This window comes from Pongo pygmaeus, chromosome 11 (genome assembly GCF_028885625.2).
Source record: "Pongo pygmaeus isolate AG05252 chromosome 11, NHGRI_mPonPyg2-v2.0_pri, whole genome shotgun sequence".
Taxonomy (NCBI): domain Eukaryota; kingdom Metazoa; phylum Chordata; class Mammalia; order Primates; family Hominidae; genus Pongo; species Pongo pygmaeus.
Genome location: NC_072384.2, coordinates 59,294,731 through 59,315,542, shown reverse-complemented (window position 1 = coordinate 59,315,542; position 20,812 = coordinate 59,294,731). Strand labels below are relative to the sequence as shown.

Sequence of the window (20,812 nt, the reverse complement as noted above, 5' to 3'; positions counted from 1 at the left end):
GGATCCCACCTTACCTTTAGTTCTCCTGCCTCCTTAAGCTCCTCTTGGCTGGGTGTTTTCTGACTTTTCTTATTTTTGCTGGCCTTGACAGTTTTGAGGAACACTGGTCATGTATTTGGTAGAACGTCGCTCAGTTTGGGTTGGCGTATGTTTTTCTCATGATTAAACTGGGATTATAAGTTTTTGAGGGAAGACCAAAGATGCGAGGGAGCATTCTCACTTCACATGGACAGCATGTACTATTCATATGACTTATCACTGGCCACCTGGCCCAAGGTAGTGTTTGTTAGGTTCTCTGCTGCAAAGTTACCCCTTTTCCTCCTTTCCATACTGTCTTCTTTCTAAGGAAGTCACTACGTTGAGGCCACACTTAATAGGGTAGAAAGTTATCCTCCACCTTCCTACGAGGGGAGTATCTATATAAATTACTTGAAATTCCTCTGCACAGGATATTTGTCTATTTTCTCCAATTTTTATTTTATTTTATTATTTTATTTATTTATTTATTTTTTTGAGATGGAGTCTTGCTCTGTCACCCAGGCTGGAGTGCAGTGGCGCCATCTCAGCTCACTGCAACCTCTGCCTCCCGGGTTCCAGAGATTCTCCTGCCTCAGCCTCCCAAGTACCTGGGATTACAGGCACGCCCCACCATGCCCAGCTAATTTTTTGTATTTTTGGTAGAGGCAGGGTTTCACCATGTTGGCCAGGATGGTCTTGAACTCCTGACCTCAGGTGATCCCCTGGCCTTGGCCTCCCAAAATGCTGGGATTACAGGCATGAGCCACTGCACCTGGCCCCAATTTTTAAATTTATTCAGTCATTTATTTATACCCTCATCATTGTGGTTTTTTTGTTATTTGTTTGTTTGTAGCACTTCCATACTTTCTCCTTACCTTCTTTTTATTCTTGATTTCCCCCAATCCTCTAGACCTAGTATAGGTTCATTGTTATTTATTTTATACTTTGGATTATAATCTAACATACTGCATTCTGTAATATTTTGCTCAAGTCTTTCCAGCTTTGGCCCTTGGGAGCTCTTTCACTTGGCTGCCATGTCCCTTGAAATAACCTCATCATTGTGGCTTTGCTGTTTGTGCTTGTTTTAAGCACTTCCTTACCTTCCGGTTACCTTATTTCTGTCTAGTCTTAATTTCACCTAACCCTTGAGACCTGGTTTATCAAGTAGTCTTCCTGACTCTTCTCATTCAAATGAATCTCTACCAATTTCACATACCCTACTGGTTAACAGTTTTGCCATCATTTCAGCCATTGTTGTTTCTGTCTGCAACTAATATATGAGCTTCTTAAATGAAAGAAAATGTTTATGCCTTTTTAAAATATCAACTAGAGAACTTTAAAAGCCTAAGATATGTGTCATACCAGTAAGAAAAATAAAATATACATTTGACCTCCCTTATTAATAAGAAACCCAGTTTTATTTAACTTTTGAAATGATTGCATGTTGTCTCATCCAAAAGGTGTATTTGAAATAATTTAAATTTTAATCACCAGTGCTTTTAATTATTATAGTTGACTACAAAGAAGAATATAATACTACACTGCCACAGTTTATGCCATATGAAGATGGTATTTACAGTGTTATTCAAAAAAAGGTAACATGGTATGAAGCGTTAAACATGTGTTCTCAAAGTGGAGGTCACTTGGCAAGCGTTCACAACCAAAATGGCCAGCTCTTTCTGGAAGATATTGTAAAACGTGATGGATTTCCACTATGGGTTGGGCTCTCAAGTCACGATGTAAGTCTTGCTTCGTTTTCCACAAACTTTTCAAATGTGTTATTTTGAGGGTTAGAAATTTGAGCGTAAAGTATTAACACAAAGTACAACATTAGATGAAGTACTGGGACTCTGTTTGCATAGCACGGTGCTTTCTTACCTTTTACAACACAGAACAAATAGAAAATTTTACTGTAGCATGCACTAGGACAAATGATCAGGCCATCCCAAGGGCCCAGTGGATGACTATCTCAATAACACCTCTATAGCCTATTTGGGACAGACAAATTGGAAAGCTGGTAAAAATGAAATAGCATAGAATCAGAAAACCCTGAGTTTCAGTACCAGTAGCGGATCTTCCATTTATGTGCTGGGTGATCATTAACCTTTGCAACCTTATTTCCTCAGGGTAGAAAATCAGGGTAATAATAATTTCACTGAGATTTTAACACAAAAGTTTTTGTGTTAACACACACAAAAAAAGTTTGTGTTAACACAAAAGTTTTGTGTTTCACTGAGATTTTAACACAAAAGTTTATACAAAGTACCATCTAAAATTCTACACATGGTTAAGACTAATAAACGTATACTTTCTTCCCACTTTTCCTCTAGAAAATTATACTACTTAGGATTAATTCTGCTAGTAAACACATCTGTGCCACTATTTGAATCATATTATTTAATCATTTATGTACTTACAATAAGGTCTTGTGTACAAAAAATGGTTATCTATTGAGACTAGAGTTGTAGTTCTAATTTAAATAATCTTTAGAACAAAGTGGGGAAAATTTTTTTAAAAGCATGGCAAGTTAAGATTATAAATTCAAGGAAAACTCAAAAATAGTCTTCCCATTTTGAGTTTCTTGGGAAGTGTTTCTCTTTTCTAGCTCCCTACTGCTTGGTGTCCTCTGTAGTGTGAAAAATGTAGCCAGAGACACAAAACACAAAACTATAAAACACAGAAAACAATATTCAGAACAATATGAAGGTTGGGATTGTAAATTTGTAATTGTGACAAATGGAAGCCATTTGTATGTTGTTTAATTTCAAGTGTCACGTAAACTCATCCTTCAAAAAAATCTAAAGACCAGGTATAGCAACTCTGTCTGTAAGTTTAAAGTTCTCCATAAACTGTATCAGAGCAAATGTCCCAAATCAATGCATCAGAAGTAAATCAGACCTACAATACTGTAAGCAAATAATCAATATTCCATTATAATATTTCTTAAAGTATGTATGTTGTTCTTTGTATTCTTTTTGAAGTCAAACATCTGGATTCACGTTATCTCTATTATTCTTACAACAGGGAAGTGAATCAAGTTTTGAATGGTCTGATGGTAGTACATTTGACTATATCCCATGGAAAGGCCAAACATCTCCTGGAAATTGTGTTCTCTTGGATCCAAAAGGAACTTGGAAACATGAAAAATGCAACTCTGTTAAGGATGGTGCTATTTGTTATAAACCTACAAAATGTAAGACTTCAATTTCAGTAACAGTACATTTACTAAAATGTGACATAATTTATGCACATAATTAAAAGCGCAGTGGAATTTTTATTTACAGATTTATTCACAAGGGCCGGGCGCAGTGGCTCGCGCCTGTAATCCCAGCACTTTGGGAGGCCGAGGTGGGCAGATCACGAGGCCAGGAGATGGAGATCATCCTGGCTAACAAGGTGAAACCCCTTCACTACCAAAAATGCAAAAAAAATAGCTGGGCGTGGTGGCAGGCGCCTGTAGTCCCAGCTACTCAGGAGGCTGAGGCGGGAGAATGGCGTGAACCCGGGAGGCGGAGCTTGCAGTGAGCCGAGATTGCGCCACTGCACTCCAGCCTGGGCGACAGAGCAAGACTTCGTCTCAAAAAAAAGAAAAAGAAAAAGATGTATTCACAAATACTTTTTGTGAAAATAATTTTGATACTTTGTAAATGGAAACAAATACAGTATAAGCACTCAGGGAATTTGTTCCCAAAGACTTTCATTTGTTCTGTCACCAGGTAAATTCTACCCTAGAATTTGTGAATTCTAATTTCACTTAGCAATGTTTTCCAAAGGCTGAGATGCTTATTTCAAAAAAGGGTCCCACAACATATAAATTTGGGAAACACCTCATGTGATTTGCCATATTAAAGTTTCTAAGAGAGTTTCGTTTCTTTTCTTTTCTTTTCTTATCTTTTCTTTTTTTTGACAGGGTTTCAGCTCTGTTGCCCAGACCGGAGTGCAGTGGCATGAACATGGCTCACTGCAGCCTTGACCTCCTGGGCTCAAGCAGTCCTCCCAACTCAGCCTCCTGAGTAGCTGGGACCACATGCACATGCCACCACACCCAGCTAATATTTAAAATATTTTGTAGAGTTAGGGTCTCACAATGTTGTTCAAGCTGGTCTTGAACTAGGATCCTAGATTCAAACAATCCTCCTGTTTCAGCCTCCCAAAGTGCTGAGAGTATAGGTGTGAGCTACCACGCCTGGCCAAAGGTTCTAAGAGAGTTTCTGTAATAATGGAGTCTCTTTAACTTTGTGTAACCAAGCATTTTCCAAATTTATATGATCCTTAAAATTTAAGGGAAGAGCTCCTTCCATTAGAGGCTGGACTTAGGGTCACCCCTGGTGGATAAAGCATGAACCTTGAGGAAGACCACAAAAAAACAAACTACCGGGGACTGCAGAGGCCTGCAGGACAGGCTGGTGGGTGGTGGCATTGGTTTCCGAAGCCTGTGGTTCTCAGTGCTCACCTTGTTTTCTGCTCTGAAGAATCCTGAACGGCAGATTCAACATTTGGGTGAACAGATTCAGGCAGAAGAAAATGTGAAAACTTTAGAGAAGCAGGTTAATGAAAGAAAGGGAGAATGATATAAAGAATGAGGAATCAAGGTACAATCAAGAACTGACTTCTCAGTTGTTAGGCACAGAAAACAAATGTAACTTTTTAGAAAAACAATTGGAATACATGAGAAATAAGGCATGCAGAAATAGAGAAACAGGCTTTAAAGGATAGAGAATGATAAGATGGCCAGACATAAGTTCTGTACTCTACCAGGTTGAATAGTGCCTCCTCCCCAAGGATTCCTGTCCAGTCAGAACCTTAGAATGTGACTTTATTGAGAAATAGAGTCTTTACAGATCTAGGTAGTTGAGATGAGGACATATTGGATAATGGTGGGCCCTAAATCCAATGACTAGTGTCCTTATAAGAGGTAGATACAGACACACAGAGGGAAAAGGCCACGTGATGACAAAGGCTGAGATTGCAGTGACAGAGTGATAAACCAAGGATTGTCGACAACCACCAGTAGATGAGAGGGAGGCACGAGACAGATTCTCCATTACAGCCTCCAATGAAAACCAATCCTAACACCCTCTTCAATTCAGACTTCTAGCCTCCAGAACTGTGAGAGCATACATTTCTGTTGTTTTAAGCCACCAATTTTGTGGAATTTATTATGGCAGCCCAAGGAAACGAATACAAAAGCTAACTTTAAAAACTGGATCTTCAAAAAAAAAAAAAAAACAGAGAATAACAGTCATTAGTGAGGATGTGGAGAAAATGGAGCCCTTATGCGCTGCTGGTAGGAATATAAAACAGTGTAACCACTGTGCAAAATGGTTTGGCAATTCCTCAAAAACATGTACATAAGATTACTATGTGATCCATGTGATCCAGCACTTCAGGTGTATACTCAAAACAGCTGAAAGCAGGGATTCAAACAGGTGTTTGTACAACCATGTCATAGCAGCATAATTCATAATAGCCAAAAGATGAAAGCAACCCGAGTGTCCATGGATGGACAAATAGATAAGAAGCCTTGAAAAGGAAGGAAATGCTGATGCATGCTGCAACACAGACGAACCCTGAAGACAGTATGCTAAGTGAAATAAGCCAGTCACAAAAAGACACTCTATGATTCCATTTATATGAGATAGTACCCAGAGTTGTCAAATTCATAGAGACAGGAAGTAGAATGGCAGTTACCAGGGACTAGATGGAGGGGAATAAGGGGAGTTATTGTTTAGTGGGTATAGAGTTTCAGTTTTGCAAGATAAAAAATTTTAGAGATGGATGGTGGTGATAATTGTACAACAGAGTGAATTCATTTAGCACCACGGGACTGTACACTTAAAAATGGTTAAGGCCAGATGTGGTGGTTCATGCTTGTAATCTCAGCACTTTGGGGGGCTGAGACAGGTGGGTGGCTTGAGCCCAGGAGTTCAAGACCAGCCTGGGCAACACAGTGAGACTCCATTTCTACAAAAACATTTAAAAATTAGCTGGACACAGTAGTGCATGCCTGTAATCCCAGCTACTTGGGAAACTGAGGCAGGAGGATCTATTGCACCCAAGAGTTTGAGACTGCAGTGAGCTATGATTGCACTACTGCATTCCAACCTGGGTGACAGAATAAGACCCTGTCTCTAAAAACAAAACAAAACCAAAATGGTTAAGATGGTAAATTTTATGTTATGTGTATTTTACCACAATAAAAAAAAATGGATCTTCTTGAACAGGAATATAACACACTGACCACGATGCAAGCCCTTACAGAAAAAAAAAAAAGTTGGAAGCAAAACTTTATGAAGAACAGGAAGAAAAAAAATGTATGCAACCTAAGAGACCCCAGTTGCAGACTATACTAGAAACAAATAGACCAAAGATAAGGCAGTTCCTTATGTTGCCAGTGCAAGAAGTAATGTTAAAAAAAAAAAAGGTCAAACCATTCAGAAAAGTTCCCTATCCTAATGATGCCGTGATAATCAATGTTCAACAAGTTTTGCATTAACAATTGAGCCCAGTGCAACAATGAGTAATCAGCAATATACCTTTGCCCAACCATTTTCATAAGGTAGTAAAAACAAGAACTTAATAGTAACATTTCTTTTCAACAGCAGCATTGATGAGGAGTTGTGAGAAGTTTTATAGATTGTATAGATGAATTTGGCAGATGCATTTTGATCTGCAGCAGCTGGGAAACTTACCCAGGAGTCCAACTGCTGAACTGAAGACTTAGTACTCAAATTGGTAGCGTTAGTGAGAAGAATGGAGGCAAAAGCCAATCAAATAACCAAAGTTCAAAAAGATCAAGTCTGGTTTCTAACAGAAGATAGAGAAGCAGCAGAAGGAACTAAGGGCCACTAAAGAGTCTCTTGATGTTGAAAGAAACAGTAGCTGCCATTCCTCTCTAATCACAGAGACCACAAATAAGGATTCTGCCAAGTGGAGATTTGGAGAAAAAAACAGAAAAAGCCTTTGCTTACTGAAGGACATAAAGATCATACAGAATGCATTGCAAAGCAATAGCTTGGGTTGAGATTACTGACTGGTACTAGGTCAGATATTTGATTCAGATAAGCTGTACCTCACTAATATGACATTGACAATTTACTTTCCAGTTTTCATAGGCTCTTCGGTGGGAACTAAAAACAGGTGTTAAAGGGCACAAGCGGCATTCCCCAGGCTGCTTCTGTTACTCAGCACAATTAAAAATCAATTTAAATGGAAACCAGGGGCATTTTTAAGACCTAAGAAGCCACTCCTAGTCTTTTTCTGTTTGAGTGATGTTGCGGTGCTGATGTATTATGCTTTGTAAAGCAAATTAGCTATTTTTAAAAAATAGTTCTTTTTATGACTAAGTAAAACTAGATTTATTTAGATTATCAAAATAAAAAGGAATCCAAGGGGCTAGGCGCTGTGGGTCACGCCTGTAATCCCAGCACTTTGGGAGCCTGAGGCAGGCGAATCACTTAAGGTGAGGAATTTGAAACCAGCCTGGCCAGCATGGTGAAACTTCATCTCTACTGAAAAAAAAAAAAAAAAAAAAAGGAATCCAAAGAAAGAAATAATTTTAATTATTTCGGAGTACTTTCAGGTCTGCCTGGCCTGTCTTTACTTCTTTTTCTAGTCTGTCTTTCTCATTGTTTCTACTTTAGTCCAAATCAGTCTTAGAAAGCTAAGGCACTTTCCACTTCTATCACCTAGGTTTTTTAAACGGTATTCCAAAAAGTTAATTAAAATATGTATTTATAGAGTGTGGGCTGTGGCTTTCTCTGGTATGAGTTAAATGCTACTCAACCACAAAAGCAACAGTTCCAATCAGGGACATTGAAGTAGATTTTGAAAGGCAGTCTTTTTTTTCCGTGCATTGTTACAACTGTGTCTAACATTTTTATAGCTAAAAAGCTATCCCGTCTTACATATTCATCAAGATGTCCAGCAGCAAAAGAGAATGGGTCACGGTGGATCCAGTACAAGGGTCACTGTTACAAGTCTGATCAGGCATTGCACAGTTTTTCAGAGGCCAAAAAATTGTGTTCAAAACATGGTGAGTTAAAATTTGTTGATTTTCTTATGACTCAATAATTTTTAGAAATGTTTCTTAAGGATATAATTTGAAGCAATGATTGTATTTTTGAAAATATTTTTAAAGCACTTTCCATTTCTAATAGCACTATAAACTAATTGCCCAGTGGTAGGGAAATGGTTAAGTATCTGATGACATAGGAACTCAATGAAATATTGGAATAGCCACTAAAAACGCCTGTAATCCCAGCACTTTGGGAGGCCAAGGCGGGCAGATCATGAGATCAAGAGATCAAGACCATCCTGGCCAACATGGTGAAACCCCATCTCTACTAAAAATACAAAAATTAGCTGGGTGTGGTCGCACACACCTGTAGTCCCAGCTACTCGGGAGGCTGAGGCGGGAGAATCGCTTGAACCCAGGAGGCGGAGGTTGCAGTGAGCTGAGATGGCACCACTGCACTCCAGCCTCGGTGACAGAGCAAGACTCCATCTCAAAAAAAAAATTATCAATGTTAATAATAAGTACATGGAAAATAATAAGTGGGAAGAAGTAGAATTTTAAAGTGGTGGCTGGGTGCAGTGGCTCACGCCTATAATCCCAGCACTTTGGGAGGCCGAGGTGGGAGGATCACTTGAGGTTAGCCATTCAAGGCTAGCGTGACCAACATGGTGAGCCCTCATCTCTACTAAAAATACAAAAATTAGCTGGGTGTGGTGGCGTGCACCTGTAATCCCAGCTACTCGGGAAGCTGAGGCAGGAGAATAGCATGAACCGAGGAGGTGGAGGTTGCAGTGAGCCAAGACTGTGCCACTGCACTCTAGCCTGGGCGACAGAGCAAGACTCCATCTCAAAAATAAATAAATAAATAAATAAAATAAATAATAAAAAAATGTAAAATAATAAAATAAAAGTGGCTAAGTGAACTGCTAAGTAAAAATACTGACAAATGACTTGAAACGGTTTTACCTATAGCTAGATATGCTTAGAACAAGGAATTAAGAGGTAAAATTTTTGTAAAGTTAGCTAAGTAGTAAATAAAAATTATAGTTGTTCCATTGCTTAGTTATTAATACATAAGCTTAGCCTCACCAGGGTAACAAATCAAAGTAGTATGGTTGTCCATCCATTCTGCAATAGAATTGGCCACATCCTCTGACCACCATAAAGGGCAGGGCTTTTTGCCTTCAGGTTTAGCTATTTTAGAAAGAGTAGCAATGATTGGCTCTTTCCCATGACAAATTTGATCCATAGTCAAACTGTAAAATGACTTCTAGGGAAACTACCTAGAGTATTTCAAAGACCAAAACTTGTTTACCTGCTTCCTTGGGTAGTAAATTAGCCAGGTAGATGGATGGCATTTATCTAATTTATTCTGATAACCGTTGTGGAGACACTTGACTAATTGAAAAATCTTGTAGTTACTGGGAACTTTTGTGTGGGAACCATTCAGTGTTATACCTGTATACACATGATGGAAACTGTTATAAGCTATATGTATGTTTTGAAAGTCATAAACCTTTTTCTCCTAAAGGAGAAAACAGAATGGTTTACTGTAAAATTAATATGTAGGTTAAGCACTTAAGACTTGGAGGCATGAGGGTCTGGGTTCAAATCCCAGCTCCCACATATCCTAGCTAAGTGGCATTGGGAGGTTACACAACTCTTTCTCTTTTCTCATCTGAACAGTGAGAGAGGTCTCCGGGGTAGGCAGTTTCAGGGCCAAAAAAATATTGCCAGATAAATATTTTGAAGAAACACAAAATTTCTTTATATGTGTTTGGAAGTGATTTTTTTGGAAGTACTTATAAAATTTTGACCTAAATACCAGTTTTTAAAAACTGTCTCTGTGTAAGGCTTGAATTTATCAATGATCTTGTTAATAATATATGTATTTTTCAAATGGCTAGTTGAGAATAAACTACTTCTCTAGTTTCCATAAAGCTAATTGAGAATTTGTTTTCCTTCAACAGATCACTCTGCAACTATCGTTTCCATAAAAGATGAAGATGAGAATAAATTTGTGAGCAGACTGATGAGGGAAAATAATAACATTACCATGAGAGTTTGGCTTGGATTATCTCAACATTCTGTTGGTAAGTGAAATAATTGTATGTGTAGTGTGCAAAGAGAGTTCTAACTCATCCTAAATAACAAGTCATCCTTGCTAAAGAATGTTAAGTAGTGGCTGATTCAGATGCCTCTTCTGGATAAATAAGCTAGGTCGCTGGCTGTTCTGGATGGTTGTAAATTTTGAATGAATCCATGAGTTAACTTAGCATGACGGAAACCACTAATGACACAGAAAATCCTGTTTAATAAAGTGGACTCTTGATAGAGGCTTATTTCTGGGATCCTTGGATCAACATCAGGATATTTTCTTCTCCACAGCAATGTCTGTATCCCCACAAGGAACCCATGCCTGCCTTCTCTTAGAGTTCTAGTGCCTGTCACCATGTGGATTTGCAGCTTCTAACTTTGTTATCCAGAAAGTTATCTTCTTGTTATTCCCTTCTCTCTAAGAATATTTTTACCATTGGTTAAAATTATGTCTTAATAGTAATCTTTAAAAACTGTCTTAGTGTTAGGTTGGTGCGAAAGTAATTGCAGTTTTTGCCATTACTTTCGTGCCAACCTATAAAATTGCAGATAATTGATTCAAAGAAAATTTGTGGAAGGATTTTTTAATAAGAAATAGTAGATACAGGGTTTAGGTGAACTTGGAATTGGTAGAAATAAGAGTACAAATATGACAGAAGATAAAGTTTTTTCACATTTTATGCAAAGTTGAATTTTAAATTATTAAAATGTGAATTCTAAAATGTTAAGTATTTGTCAAAAAATAAAAGGATTCCAAGTTGTCCATCTAAATGAATCCTAAATCGTGTTTACACTGTCACCACAAGGTGGTGCCACTTCAGCTGGAAAGCAAAAATGGAGACCTGGTGGTGGTGTGGGAGAAAGGTGGGGATGGAGATTCCTGCACCCTTCCTCTTCCACCAGCATATCTTTAACGATATGACTTTTTACAATTAGAGTAGGGGAAGGATATGGGTCCTTAGAAATCTCTCCCTCACAAAATAAATGTGCAAGCATTCTGCACTTTAACGGAAACACCACATTCTCTATCTGTGTTGTCCAATAGAACTTTCTACAAAGACAGAAATGTTCTATATCTGCACTGTCCAATATAGTAGTCACTGGCCACAAGTGGCTCTTGAGCACTTGAAATGTGACTAGTGCAACTGAAGAACTGATTTTATTTTTTTCATTTTTAATTCATTTTATTTTAACAAGTGGCTATCATATCGGACAGCACAGTTCTGATGAGTTACATGAACCCATGCTTGTAACTTACTAGTTTAGTGGCAGTAGACATAGTTGTATTTAATTTCTTTCTTCAGACCAGTCTTGGAGTTGGTTAGATGGATCAGAAGTGACATTTGTCAAATGGGAAAATAAAAGTAAGAGTGGTGTTGGAAAATGTAGCATGTTGATAGCTTCGAATGAAACTTGGAAAAAAGTTGAATGTGAACATGGTTTTGGAAGAGTTGTCTGCAAAGTGCCTCTGGGTAAGTATGGAACCTGTCCTTAGGAGACCTTTTGCAGAACAGTCAGGAAATAAATGTACAGTCCAATTATGTACAAAATTCTGTATTTAGTCTTGAAGTATTTAGTCCTTAAAGTATATCCAAATATCTTGATTAAGTCATAGAGATTTCCCCCTGAAAAATAGATTACAAGGGACGATAAATGCACAAGATGTCCAGGACTCCAGTGTACATTTTATATAATTCTTTCCTAAGAAAAACAGAAGTTGCCAGGGTATTAGGGAAGTAATTTCTTTTAAAATGTTCTTGAGATGTATTTTATTCCATAGTTTGATTATATAAAAGCTTAAAGGTCTATTTCTGCAGTTAATTTGCTTCCTTTCTTCCTAATCCCATAAAATTCATGGTTAACTTTAAGACAATGCAAAACTGGGTTTAGTTATTGAAAACATTCAGGGTATCTATAAAAAATTATAATTTGAACTTACATTTCATTATGAATTGATACATAAAATTGCCATTAAAATGTTATATTAACTTCATTTCTGGAGAAAGAGCTCCAAATTTTTCACAGTAACATTTTTAAAGATCTTGCATAAAAATTTTGCTTCTGGTATATAAATATTAAAGATAAAACCTCAATTCTAGGTAATCAGTATCCATGTATACACACATTGAGTCAGTAAATAGAGTGTCTACTATATGCCATGCCCTGTTTTGCACACTGGGATGCACCTGAGAACAAGACAGATAAGGTACCTGTTCTCACAGAGATTACAATCTGGTGAAGAAAGATAAGTAAACAGGTCAATTTTTTAAAGAGAGGAAAATATCAAATAGTTATAAACTCTATGTGATGGAGACTAGGTGGATAGCTACTCTAGATTAGGATACCAGGGAAGAAGCCTAGAAGCAGGAGACACTGAAGCTAAGATCTGAAAAATCAAGCCAAGCAAACATCAAGGGAAAGGGCATAACAGACAGAGGTACCAGTTGGAGCAAAGAGCCTAAGGCAGAACAAGTTCGCTGAGCGCTCAGGGAAGAACTGAAAGGTAGGCAGGTGCTAGACATACAGAGCTTTGGAAGCAAGGCTTGAGTTCTGGTTTTATTCTGAGTGGAATGGAAAGCAACTGGAAGATTTGGGGGGTTGGGTGGGAGCAGAGTTAGGGTGTTGCAAATAAAAAGTTCTATGTTGGCAATTTTGAGTTATCCATAGAGGGATGAGATGTGTAGTGTGCATAGCAATGGTATTAAAGTCATGGAACAGAGCGAATCCATCTGGGCAGCATGCAGATAAGGATCTTGGAACAGCAGCTGCACTAAATGAACTCATCTGAGAGGCTTAAATCATTTTGAAGCAAATAACACTTTATTTAGCCCCAGGTAAGTCAAAAACAAAAATTTATAGCTTTTAGCAATTTGCTGTCAAAGTAGGATAATATACAGGTAGTGATGTTCCCAAATTGGTGTTAGGAAGGGGGAATGTGAGAATAATCATAGCGCATTAATGTCTTTGGAAGAAAATTCCTATCGCAATGAAGAGGATTTGAATGAATAGAAAAACACTTACATTTGAAAAGAAATCACTTAAGTGTTTCTTTTGATCTGATGATGAGTTTGAATTCTATGTTAGTGCTATGAAACAATCAGATTTATTATGTCTGTATACAGCTTACAAGTTTACGTGTGTGACACAACCCATAATGTATAAAATCAATAATGATCACCTTTGTATTCTCTCCTCCAACATCAAACCTTTTCCTATTCCAGGCCCTGATTACACAGCAATAGCTATCATAGTTGCCACACTAAGTATCTTAGTTCTCATGGGCGGACTGATTTGGTTCCTCTTCCAAAGGCACCGTTTGCACCTGGCGGGTTTCTCATCAGTTCGATATGCACAAGGAGTGAATGAAGATGAGATTATGCTTCCTTCTTTCCATGACTAAATTCTTCTAAAAGTTTTCTAATTTGCACTAATGTGTTACGAAAAATTAGTCACTTAAAATGTCCCAGTGTCAGTATTTACTCTGCTCCAAAGTAGAACTCTTAAGTACTTTTTCAGTTGTTTAGATCTTAGGCATGTGCTGGTATCCACAGTTAATTGCCTGCTAAATGCCATGTTTATCACCCTAATTAATAGAATAGAGAGGACTCCAAAGCTGGAACTGAAGTCCAAATTGTTTGTACAGTAATATGTTTAATGTGCATTTTCTCTGTATGAATGTGGTAACTAGGATTATGTATATTTTAATAGAATTTTTAACAAAACTTCTTAGAAAATTAAAATAGGCATATTACTAGGTGACATGTCTACTTTTTAATTTTTAAGAGCATCTGGCCAAATACAAAATTAGTACCTCAAAGTAAAAATCGAACTGTAAACTCTATCAACATTGTTTCAAAATAGTCATTTTTAGCACTGGGGAAAAATAAACAATAAGACATGCTTACTTTTTAATTTTAATTTTAATTTTTATTTTTTTGAGACTGAGTCTCTCTCTGTTGCCCAGGCTGGAGTACAATGGTGTGATCTCGGCTCACTGCAAATCTCCGCCTCCCAGGTTCAAGCGATTCTCCTGCCTCAGCCTCCTGAGTAGCTGGGATTACAGGCACCTGCCACCATGCCCGGCTAATTTTTGTATTTTTAGTAGAGATGGGGTTTCACCATGTTGTCCAGGCTGGTCTCAAACTCCTGACCTCAGGTGATCCTCCCGCCTTGGCCTCCCAAAGTCCTGGGATTACAGGCATGAGCCACCGTGCCCAGCCTCTGCTTACTTTTTATACAGCAAAATGATTCCTCTTGGCAAGATGCTTCTTATATTATTCCAAAGTTATTTCATACCATTATTATGTAAATATGAAGAGTTTTTTTCTGTTTATAATTGTTCATAAAACAATGACTTTTAAAGATTTAGTACTTAACATTTTCCCAAGTGTGGGAACATTATTTTTAGATTGAGTAGGTACCTTGTAGCAGTGTGCTTTGTGTTTTCTGATGTATTACATGACTGTTTCTTTTGTAAAGAGAATCAACTAGGTATTTAAGACTGATAATTTTACAATTTATGTGCTTCACATAGCATGTCAACTTTTGACTAAGAATTTTGTTTTACTTTTTTAACATGTGTTAAACAGAGAAAGGGTCCATGAAGGAAAGTGTATGAGTTGCATTTGTAAAAATGAGACTTTTTCAGTGGAACTCTAAACCTCGTGATGACTACTAATAAATTTAAAATTATGAGTGATTAAGAAAACATTGCTTTGTGGTTATCACTTTAAGTTTTGACACCTAGATTATATTCTTAGTAGCAGCATCCACTGGAAAAGGTGAAAATGTTTTATTCAGCATTTAACTTACATTTGTACTTTAGAGTATTTTTGTATGAAATCCATAGATTTATTTTACATTTAGAGTATTTACACTATGATAAAATTGTAAATAATTTTCTAAGACAGTTTTTATATAGTCTACAGTTGTCCTGATTTCTTATTGAATTTGTTAGACTAGTTCTCTTGTCCTATGATCTGTGTACAATTTTAGTCACTAAGACTTGCCTCCAAGAACTAAGCCAACGTGATGTGAAAAGCACAGCTGTATATAATGGTGATGTCATAATAAAGTTGTTTTATCTTTTAAGTAAAAGTAAAAGTTCTGGAGTTGATCCTTCTTGAAGAAAAATCTCTAGATTGGGTTTTTTATGTTAGGCATATAGTACAAGAAATACATTGACCACCTATTGTAAAGCGAGGCATTTGCTAAGAGATTTTGTGTGCATTTTTTAGAGAATAAATAGGCGGGTAGTGGTTCACACCTGTAGTCCCTCTTGACACTTTGGGAGGCCAAGGCAGGGGGATCATTTGAGCCCAGGAATTCAAGTTCAGCATGGGCAACAAAGCAAGACCCCATTTCTAAAAAAAATAAAATAATTAGCCAGGTGTGGTGGCACCCATGTGTAGTGCCAGCTACTCAAGAAGCGAAGGCAGGAGGATCCCATGAGCCCAGGAGTTTGAGGCTACAGTGAGTTATGAACGTGCCACTGAACTCCAGTCTGGGTGACAGAGCAAGGCCCTGTTTTGAAAAACAAGTCGATATTGATCCAATTGCTGAATACTGGAGAGGCAGAGTCAGATAAAACTGGATTCTAGGAATTAGGAAACCAATGACCATCTTAGCCAGTGGAAATGTAGCAGAGTGGTGAAGCCAGAATCCAGATGAAAGTGCGTTTAAAAGTGAAAGGGAAGGCCAGGTGTGGCACCTCACGCCTGTAATCCCAGCAGTTTGGGAAGCCGAGGTGGGTGGATCACTTGAGGTAAGGAGTTTGAGACCAGCCTGGCCAACATGGTGAAACCCCATCTCTACTAAAAATACAAAAAAAAAAAAAAAATTAGCCAGGTGTGGTGGTGCATGCTTGTAATCCCAGCTACTTGGGAAGCTGAAGCAGGAGAATCTTTTGAACCCAGGAGACAGAGGCTGCAGTGAGCTAAGATCGTACCATTGCACTCCAGCCTGGGTGACAGAGCAAGACTTTGTCTCCAAAAAAAAAAAAAAAAAAAAATTGAAAGGGAAATTAGGAGATGAGGAACATGAGATTTCGAGAAGTATGATGGAGACAGAAAGAAAAGGGACTGGGCCATAGCCAGAGGGGAAAGAAGGGTTGAAGAAGGGTTTTTTTCTAAAGGGGAGAGAAAGAGGTTCACAAGTTTAGAAGCTGAGATGAAAAACAAAAACAAAAACAAAAACAAAAATAATGGACAGAGAGCAGTTGATGATGCAGTGGGGAGAGGGAATCATTAATGGAAGATCTTGGAGAAGATAAAATGAGAGGGACAGTCCTAAGCAGAAAGAGGAACTGGTTTCGGTGGGCTGGGGAAGCATGCCTTCCTCTCTGACGCCACAAGAGAAGAACTGCAGATAAGCATTTGAAGATGTTTGTCTATATGTAATGGCCCCCATTTTCTTGTGTACTAGAAGGCAAGTTCTGCTGAGAAAGATGGGTAGCAGATGGGGTCTTTTAAAAAGTTTTTTAATTTTTTAGAGACAGGGTCTGGCTCAGTTGCCCAGGCTAGAATGCAGTGGTGCAACTCTAGCTCACTGCAGTCTCGACCTCCAACATTAACTTTTTTTTTCCTAGAGACAGGTGATTTCAATGTTACCTAGGCTGCTTTCAAACTCCTGGGCTCAAGTGATCCTCCCACTTCAGCCTCCCAAGTGTTGGGATTACAGGTGTGAGCCAGCATACCCAGCCTGGGATCTTAGCTTGAAAAAAGTAATAAATTTGAAAGACTCAATGAGAGAAATAGGAGAGGACAGTGACTAAGGTAAAATCAGATGCAAGGATTGCGGAAGAGGCATAGAGGGCCCAGATGAAATTAAAAGCCATATTGTTTATAGTGACAGCCATCAGGAGAACTGATTGATTTCCTCCACCTGTCCTCAGTTAACTTCAGTAAAGTTGAGGAAAAAGCACGGGCCAGGCGATGTGGCTCATGCTTGTAATCCCAGCACTTTCGGAGGCTGAGGCGGGCAGATCACTTGAGGTCAGGAGTTCAAGACCAGCCTGGCCAACATGGTGAAACCCCACCTCTACTAAAAATAGAAAAAACTTAGCCAGGTGTGGTGACACACGCCTGTAATCCTAGCTACTCGGGAAGCTGAGGCAGGAGAATTGCTTGAACCCAGAAAGTGGAGGTTGAGGTGAGCTGAGATAGTGCCACTGCACTCCAGCCTGGGGGACCGAGTGAGACTCCGTCTAAAAAAAAAAAAAAAAAAAAAAAGCATGAAGAAGAAAGCGGAGACCACAGTTTCCGAGTTGGCCAGGTGAGCACACCAGAGGAACAAGGGGACAGAGGATGTGGTATCCTGGCTGAGTAGAGAAGGGAGAAATAAAAGGCTGAGAAAAATGCAGGCAAGGGACTGAAGTCTGGCATGAGTCAAAAGAGGATGTAAGTTGGAGACAGAGTGAAGGAAAATTAAGGATATGAGGTGTAACTGGAGAGTAAATTGGAGAGCAAAATATAACAGTACCCACATACAGTCAATAAGTAGTCTATTTCATCAGATTAGCATCAAAAATGAGGCAGTGTGCACCAGAGTTAACAATAAAATAATATAATTTTCTTTAGTACAAATGACTTAAAATGACAGTGTTAAAATGGGTTTTGCCTTAATTAGATTGATTCATTAGGATGTCAATTCTATTGTAAATATAACAAATATTTGAAAAGTAGCTTAACACAAAGAAAACCACATTGATAAAATATACTTTGGTGCCTGAGTGGGGTGGAAGAGATAACTTTCACAATTACATGATTGCTTAGAACTGTTCGTTTTACTTCTGTAGTTAGGAGGGCAAAAGAGTCCAGAATCAAGATGTGTCAATATTCCAATGTAGAGTACCTTTGGAAGGATTTGCTCTGGTCTGGAGTTTGGTATATAATAAACCCATTATTGGCAGCCTGAGAAGAAGAATGGAAGTAAATAAGTTAAGCAAGACCTTAATACTTTGGCAAAGGGGCAGAACCTGGAATAGGTGGGAGAGTCCGGCAGAAGAGCTGGGCTCTGGTTCATTTGTTGGCATTCTCTGTGAGCCCACGGGGGAATCACATCCCTTCTTTGGGTCACTCAATTTCCTTACTAGTAAATGAAGATGACCCTTACCACTTCTAACACCCTATGACTCTCCTTATAGACCCCTTGGGTCATATTTCCTTGGTGTAACCACTCTGGATTATCAGAAGTGTGGAAAGGGTTAGAAAGAGTTGGAAAGGGTTAGATTTAATTTTTTTAAAAATGGACTAATTTTTGAGCAGTTTTAGATGTATACAAAAAATGTAGCAGAAGGTACAGAGTTCCCATGTACCTCCTTACACATACCCCAGTTTCCCCAATTATTAACATCTTGCATTAGCAGGTACATTTGCTACAGTGGATGAGCTAATACTGACACATTATTAACTAAAGTCCATTGTCCACACTAGGGTTCATCTTCGTTTTGTGCATTCTATGGGTTTTGACGCATGTATAGTGATACACATCTACCATTACAGTATCCTACAGAATTTCATGGCTCTAAAAATCCTCTGTGTTCCATCTATTCATCCCCTCCTTCTTCCCACCCCAACCCCTGGCAACCATTTATCTTCTGTCTCCATAATTTTGCCTTGTCTAAAATGTCATATAGTTGGAGTCATATAGTATGTAGTCTTTTCAGATTGGCTTCTCTTAGCAATACATATTTAAAGTTCTTCCATGTCTTTTTGTGGCTTGATAGCTCATTTAATTTTAGTACTGAGTAACATTTCATTGTTTGGATGTGCCATTGTTTATCCATTCACTTATTGAAGGACATCTTGTTTGCCTCTAGGTTCTGGCAATTATGAATAAAGCTGCTATCAACATTCATGTGCAGGTTTTTGTGTGTATGTAAGTTTTTAACTCATTTGGATAAATACCAAGGAGTTGTGATTGCTAGGTGGTATGGTAAGAGTACGTTTAGTTTTGGAAGAAGCTTCCAAACTGTCTTCCAAAGTGGCTGCACCATTTTGCATTTGCACCAGCATTGAATGAGAGTTCTTTTTGCTCCACATCTTTGCCAGCATGTGGTCTTGTCAGTGTTTTTGGATTCTGGTATCTAATAGGTATGTAGTGGCATTTCATTTTTGTTTTAATATACAATTCAGCAATGACATATGATGTTGAGCATCTTTTCATCTGTTTATTTGCCATTATATAACTTCTTTGATGAGGTGTGTATTCAGATCATCTGACCATTTTTTTAACTGGGTCATTTGTTTTCATGTTGTTCAGTTTAGACTTGATTTTATGGAACTCTTTTGCCAATGACATGAGGCTTAAACAGCACTCTTGCTTGACCCTGGCTAGTGTTGTCCAGAGGCCCTCATGGGTGAAGTATAATTGCACAGTTTATGCATACATTGTAGCAAACATAGCTTAAAGACTCTTCATCCAGGAGCTGGTAACAGAGAAAAGTTTTCTAAGAGACATAGTCCACTGAAAGGAGTCTTTGAAAAGGATGATTCTGGCCAGTAGATCCAAAGAAGGCTGGCAAACGCCACCTTAACCAAGTGATCCAAGTTAACATCAGTGATAAGACATCGACATCTTGTCCTTCTCGAGCACGTACATCACTTCTGGGGTACTCTTTCCCAAAAAAGCGCAACCTGAATCCAATTAGGAGGAAATGTCAGACAAAATGAAACTGAGGGACATTCTACAAAACGACTGGCCAGTACTTTTTAAATGTGGTTTGATCGTGAAAGAAAAAGAATGACAGAGAACTGTCCTAGATTAAAGGGGGACTAAGGAGACACGACATCTCAATGCAATGTATGATCTTGGATTGAATCTCAGAACAGAAAAGGACCCTTAGAGGGGCAATTAATGAGATGTGGTAAGTGCTGTAGATTAGCTAATCGCATTATCCCAGTGCCTGTGTTTGATCACTGCACTGGCGTTATATACGATGTCAATATTTAGAGAAGCTGGCTGAAGGGTTACGGAAATCTCTTGTGCTGTTTTTGCAACATTTTCGAAAGTCCTAAATTATTTCAGTTCAAATGAAAAGTTTAAAAAACAAAAATTAGAAGTTCCAGAAGGCCGCGCGCCAGCCGCTCCTGCGGGACGGAGCACCCGGGTCCTCCTGGTGGGAGCCCCCAGTGCCGTTCACGCTCCGCCCGGCGGGGATTAAACTCGCACGCGAGAAGCACCGCCCCCGCTCCCGCCCCGCCCCGCCCCGCTCCGCTCCTCTCCGGCCGCGCAGCCGCTGCCGCCCACCCACACCCGCCGTCATGCTCCGGGCAGCGCTGCCCGCGCTCCTGCTGCCGGTGCTGGGCCTCGCCGCTGCTGCCGTCGCGGGTAAGCCCTTACGTAGTCCCTCGCCGGGACCGCGCGCTACCGCCTTCGCCCCCTTCCCAACGCACGCTCTTCGTCCCCGCGCACCCGAGGGCGGCCCGCAGACGCAGCACCCGGCCGGACATCCCGCCCTTCCCTGCACGCCCGTCCCCCGTGGGTCCTGGCTCCGGGTCATCTCTCACCCGCCTGCCCTCGGGGAGGGGAGGTGGCCGAGAATAAGGGAGGGCTCTGTCTTCCTCGGAGTCCACATCCTCACCGCAGACCCCACTCCGCGGGGAGGGAACCCCCAAATTAGGCCGATTGGTCGGAGAACTGAGGGACCTGGAGTCGCACGACGGGCGCCGTTTCAGGGCC

The 20,812-nt window shown here is 39.4% G+C and overlaps 2 protein-coding genes across 4 annotated transcripts in view; both read left to right on the top strand.

The window, feature by feature from the left end:
* LY75 (lymphocyte antigen 75) overlaps positions 1–15,257 on the top strand; it is a 105,721-nt gene extending 90,464 nt beyond the window's left edge. For 2 of the 3 annotated variants that reach the window (XM_054477944.2, XM_054477943.2), the window contains exons 30-35: positions 1,531–1,757; positions 3,043–3,211; positions 7,904–8,053; positions 10,006–10,128; positions 11,437–11,604; positions 13,354–15,256. In XM_054477944.2, coding sequence (XP_054333919.1) covers positions 1,531–1,757; positions 3,043–3,211; positions 7,904–8,053; positions 10,006–10,128; positions 11,437–11,604; positions 13,354–13,532 — 1,016 coding nt within the window. In that variant the 3' untranslated portion in view covers positions 13,533–15,256. Of the gene's footprint in view, positions 1–1,530; positions 1,758–3,042; positions 3,212–7,903; positions 8,054–10,005; positions 10,129–11,436; positions 11,605–13,353 lie in introns of all 3 variants that reach the window. The other variant, XM_054477945.2, reaches the window with a different exon arrangement.
* A 2,610-nt stretch (positions 15,258–17,867) lies between these two features.
* The window catches only part of CD302 (CD302 molecule), a 31,932-nt gene continuing 28,987 nt past the window's right edge, over positions 17,868–20,812 (top strand). The window contains exon 1 of the mRNA XM_054477973.2: positions 17,868–20,461. Coding sequence (XP_054333948.1) covers positions 20,395–20,461 — 67 coding nt within the window. The 5' untranslated portion in view covers positions 17,868–20,394. The remainder of the gene's footprint in view (positions 20,462–20,812) is intronic.